This window comes from Myotis davidii, unplaced genomic scaffold, assembly GCF_000327345.1.
Source record: "Myotis davidii unplaced genomic scaffold, ASM32734v1 scaffold954, whole genome shotgun sequence".
Lineage (NCBI taxonomy): Eukaryota > Metazoa > Chordata > Mammalia > Chiroptera > Vespertilionidae > Myotis > Myotis davidii.
The window spans coordinates 317,532-322,568 of record NW_006285487.1 but is presented as its reverse complement, the minus strand read 5'-3'; the positions used below and the strand labels follow the sequence as shown (position 1 = coordinate 322,568).

At 42.2% G+C, this 5,037-nt stretch overlaps 1 protein-coding gene across 1 annotated transcript in view; it reads left to right on the top strand.

The window, feature by feature from the left end:
• The window catches only part of FANCI (Fanconi anemia complementation group I), a 68,864-nt gene that overhangs the window by 2,635 nt on the left and 61,192 nt on the right, over positions 1-5,037 (top strand). The window contains 3 exon segments of the mRNA XM_015559169.1: positions 2,798-2,928; positions 3,781-3,937; positions 4,014-4,071. Of these exon segments, the coding sequence (XP_015414655.1) occupies positions 2,798-2,928; positions 3,781-3,937; positions 4,014-4,071 (346 nt within the window).

Sequence of the window (5,037 nt, the reverse complement as noted above, 5' to 3'; positions counted from 1 at the left end):
GTTTGCAGCCCCACTGAGACTTGGCTGTGTGTCTGGGAGACTTTACAGAATCAACTAAAGCAGCAAGTCTCTTGTCTTGTGGGTTTGAATAATATTACTGGAGGGGTTTGCAGTGGCTGCCTGAGGTGAGATGGCTGGTTTGGGGGCCTATAAAGGATGTATTTCATTAAATCAGCTTTGGTTTCCTTTTGCTTTTCTTTTTTTAAAGATATTTTTTATTGATTTTTTACAGAGAGGAAGGGAGAGGGATAGAGAGTTAGAAACACTGACGAGAGAGAAACATCGACCAGCTGCCTCCTGCACACCCCCTACTGGGGATGTGCCCGCAACCAAGGTACATGCCCGTGACCTGAATCGAACCTGGGACCCTTCCGTCCACAGGCCGACACTCTATCCACTGAGCCACACCGGTTAGGGCTCCTTGTGCTTTTCAAATGGTGGAGAAGACAGTAGCAGTGGTTAGTGCCTGGTCTGCCTAAGGGGCTAAGAGTTGTGGGATTTAATGAAATGGGATATAGAGATTCTTCATTTCCAGTGGGGTATATTTGTTTCCATATTTTGAAAAAGGACCAGTTCTACATTTTTTTTTGCAGATCGTGACTCAGAGTGATTTTTAAGATTGTGGTAGAGCCGAAACCGGTTTGGCTCAGTGGATAGAGCTTCGGCCTGCGGACTGAAAGGTCCCAGGTTCGATTCCGGTCAAGGGCATGTACCTGGGTTGCGGGCACATCCCCAGTAGGGGATGTGCAGGAGGCAGCTGATCGATGTCTCTCTCTCATCGATGTTTCTAACTTTCTATCTCTCTCCCTTCCTCTCTGTAAAAAATAAAATATATTAAAAAAAAAAAAAAGATTGTGGTAGAATAACATGCTACAAGGCAAAAAATAAAAAAGTGGCTTTATACTCTTAGCAGTGCATTTTAACTTCGTTTAGTTTTCAAGGGTCTAAAAACACATTTTCCTGCCCTGGCTGATTTGGCTCAGTGGATAGAGTCGGCCCACAGACTGAAGGGTCATGGGTTCGATTCTAGTCCAGGGCAGGTACCTTGGTTGCAGGCTCGATCATTGGCCCTAGTCAGGGCAAGTGCAGGAGGCAACCAATTGATGTGTCTCTCTTAGATCGATGTTTCTGTTTCTCCCCCCTTCCACTCTAAAAATCAATGGGAAAGTATCCTCGGGTGAGTTTATAAAAAGAAAAAGAAAAAAAAAGAATTTTATATTTGCCATCAAGATTCTACAGTCTAATTTGAGGGGAAATAAATGACATAGAGACTATGAATAAATAAATCTATAATAATAAAAGCATAATATGATAATTAGACTGGAAGTCCTCCCAGACTAAGCTGGGGCTGCAAGGGAAGCCAGCCCGGGTCCCGGGTGCCAGAGGGAAGCCATTGCCAGCAGCCAGGGGAAGGAAGGCCTACTCTTGCATGAATTTCGTGCACCAGGCCTCTAGTAAATAAATAAATATACATCTTCCTGTGCATGAAAAAATTTTCAAGATTGGTTGAGTTGACCTTTATAGAAATTTGCTAAATGACTATTTTGTAGAAATATCCAAGAAAAGGAGGTTAGGTGAAAGAAAGAAGAGTAATTTTTTTCCTGGACAGATAAACCTGGGGAAGATTATTATGGCTCCCACCTATTTTCATCTTATTTAAAAATACAGACTTGGAAAGCCTGGTTTAAAAGTAGCATGAGTTATGGAGTACTTGTGGAAACTACCTCCTAATCATTTTAATTCATTGATTGTATAAAAGACCGGTAGTGGTTAAGACGACATTTTAAAAAATTGGGATATATTCCACATACTAGAAAATTCACCCTTTAAAAGTGTACAGTTTTTTTTAAATTGAGATATAATTGACATGTCATACAATTTATCCATTTAAAATGTGCAATTCAGTGGCTTTTAGTATAGTCACAGAGTTGCACGACCATCACCACAATGCATTTTAGAGCATTTTTATAGTCCTGAACAGAAACTCTCTACCCCTTCACTATCACCTCCAGGGGCTGCTGGCTTTAAATTTTTTAAAAATATATTTTTACTGATTTCATAGTGGAAGGGAGAGGGAGAGAGAGAGAGAAACATCAATGATGAGAGAGAATCATTGATCGGCTGACTCTGGCACGCCCCATCCTGGAGATTGAGCCCGAAACCCAGGCATGTGTCCTGACCAGGAATCGAACTGTGACCTCCTGGTTCATAGGTCGATGCCCAGCCACTGAGCCACGCCAGCCTGGCTGGGGCTATTGGCTTGTAACGACTCCTGAGCTAGCGGAAGGCAGGGGGTGGGATGAGTGGATGTTAAATGCCAACCTCACTGTTCTCCCTGAGAGTCTGCTGTTTTTCTTAAATACTCCCTGGATGGTTAGACGTCTCTGCTTAATTCCCAGAGTTCTGAACAAGCTGTTTTTCACGGTTTTTGTCAGTGTTCTCTTTTTGCTTTTCTGGAGGAAAGAATCTTCCAAGATCTGTATTACTCGGACATCACCCAGTGCTGATATTTTGAAGGATGTTAAGGACATTTAATTTGGGTTATGGACCCAAAAAAGTGTCCAGTAGTTTTTAATTCTTCTTAAAAATTAATGACGTAGGTGGAAGAAGAAAAGATGACATTTTCAGCCAACTGCCTAAGTTACTTTTTCAAAACTTTTAAACACCACAGTCATCAGTATTTTGATCATGCTTTTTCTTTATTAAACTACAAAACTGTATGATTTTTTTCCTATTTACTTACCCTTCAACCTTGTAAGACTTGTCCTGTTGTTTCTGTACACCTTTTTAAAACAAGGCTCCCCCTGCTCTGAGGAAGCCGGAGCTCTTAGGAGACGCAAGATCTACACCTGCTGCACCCAGCTGGTGGAGTCAGGGGACTTGCAGAAAGAAATAGCCTCTGAGATCATCGGATTGCTGATGCTGGAGGTGAGCTGGAAAGCAAACACACTTTTGGTTTGGGGTAGATTTTGGGGGGTGGGGGGGAGCTTTGTTGTAATTTGTTGAGGGAGGGAAAACAGACGTGCCAAACCTAGCACAGGTCCTGTTTATGAATGGGAGCTATTAAAAGGCGAAATAGTTGATGGATGGCCATAAACCATGTAGGTGGTTCTGTTACGTTTCTGGTGTCCTGGACGTGTATCTTTGAAGAGCTGGCATATTTGAAAACATAGGGAACTGGTGGAGGATTCTGACCTTTGCAGTCCTTTTTTTTTAAATATATTTTTTTTGATTTTAGAGAGGAAGAGGGGGGGAGAGAGAGAGAGAGAGAGAGAGAGAGAAAGAGAGAGAGAGAGAAACATCCACGATGAGAGAGAATCATGGATCGCAGGGATGCACTTCCCCAAAAATAGTTTTTGTGGGGGTTTTTTAAAGGAGATTCTTCTTTTTTTGACTTAAGTATATATTTTTTATTGATTTCAGAGAGGGAGAGGGAGAGATAAAACATCAGTGATGAGAGAGAATCATTGATTGGTTGCCTCCTGCACGCCCCCTATTGGGGATCAAGCCCACAACCCAGGTATGTGATCTTGACCAGAATCAAGACCCTTCAGTCTGCAGGCTGACGCTGTATCCACTGAGACAAACCGGCTAGTGCAATCCTTTATAATGACAAGCTTGTACCAGAGAAAAAGGATGCCCGAGTCCCTGATAGGACCAGTTCTGGTCTCATTGCCAATTCGATTAATTCAGCAAAAGACTCTGTTTCTTGGAAAGAGATAGCAAACATTTGGGTTTCTGTTCAATTTTTTTTTTTTTTTTAATCCCATGAACACTTAGGTCCACTGTTTCCCAGGACCATCGTTGGTTGAATTAGCCAATGAGTTTATTGGTGCAATCAAAGAGGGCAGCCTAACGAATGGAAAGTCTTTGGAGTTATTACCCATCATTCTCACGGCCCTTGGTACCAAAAAGGGCAGTGTGGCGTGTGGAAAAGGTAAGTTTCTTCCCACGTTAGTGGCTTTTCTCTATTCGCGTCATCAAATTCATTCTCAGTGTATTTGCATTTCTAGATGAACTGAGCGGGGAAGAATGTAGGAAGCAGTTGATCAGCACCCTCTGCTCTGGCAGGTGAGTCTCTCATTACTCTGTGGAACTTCCTCATGACTGTCAGGGTCAAAAGAAAGAATTCCTGTCATGGCCGGTTCGGCTCAGTGGATAGTGCATCCGCCTGCGGACTGAAGTCCCGGGTTCCATTCTGGTCAGGGGCACATGCCCGGGTTGTGGGCTCCAACCCCAGTGAGGGGCGTGCAGGAGGCAGCCAAAGGATGATTCTCTCATCATTGATGTTTCTGTCTCTCTCTCCCTCTCCCTTCCTCTCTGAAATCAATAAAAATATATTGGAAAAAAGAAGAGAAAGGAAGGAAGAAGGAAGAATTCCCATTGGTTTTAGGAATTCATGTCACTGAATGTTTTAGTTCATCTATAATGTGCCACTTGTATAAAACCATTTAGCCTGTGATTAATTTTTTAGTGATTATTTACTACATTCTTTGCTCTAAGATTATGCACATAATTTCTGTTTATTTGGCTGTCCATCTTAACACAGCAATTTAGTCCACCAGTATTCTTTGGAGTCCTAAGATCCTTAAGGCTGGGAAATCACCCTTCTGCTATATCTTTTATATTTTTTTGAGGGAGTGGAATATGTAAGTGATGTTTATATCTTCAAACCCAAAAATATGGGAATTACCCTAAGAACAGAGTCCAACATAAAAGAAAATTCTCATACATGTGCCGGGAGCCGGTCCATCCTTGCTGTTTCAAGGGACCTGGCATATATGGCATACTGTTCTTAATATGTTTACTCACCTTCTTGGCATTATGTGTTTTAACCAAGGTCACCTCTCCGAGAAAGGTTGTTTCCCCAGGTAGAGATTTTCCCCTGAAGTTAGGGATGGAATAAAACCCCTTCACTAAGTGCCAGGTGGGTAATTAATCTCTTTAACTACAAACAATCATGCTTAAACTACATAATGTCATTACTTTGTCTTGTGGCATCTGCTATAAAATAAAGACACGGCTTGTGGGCGCTGG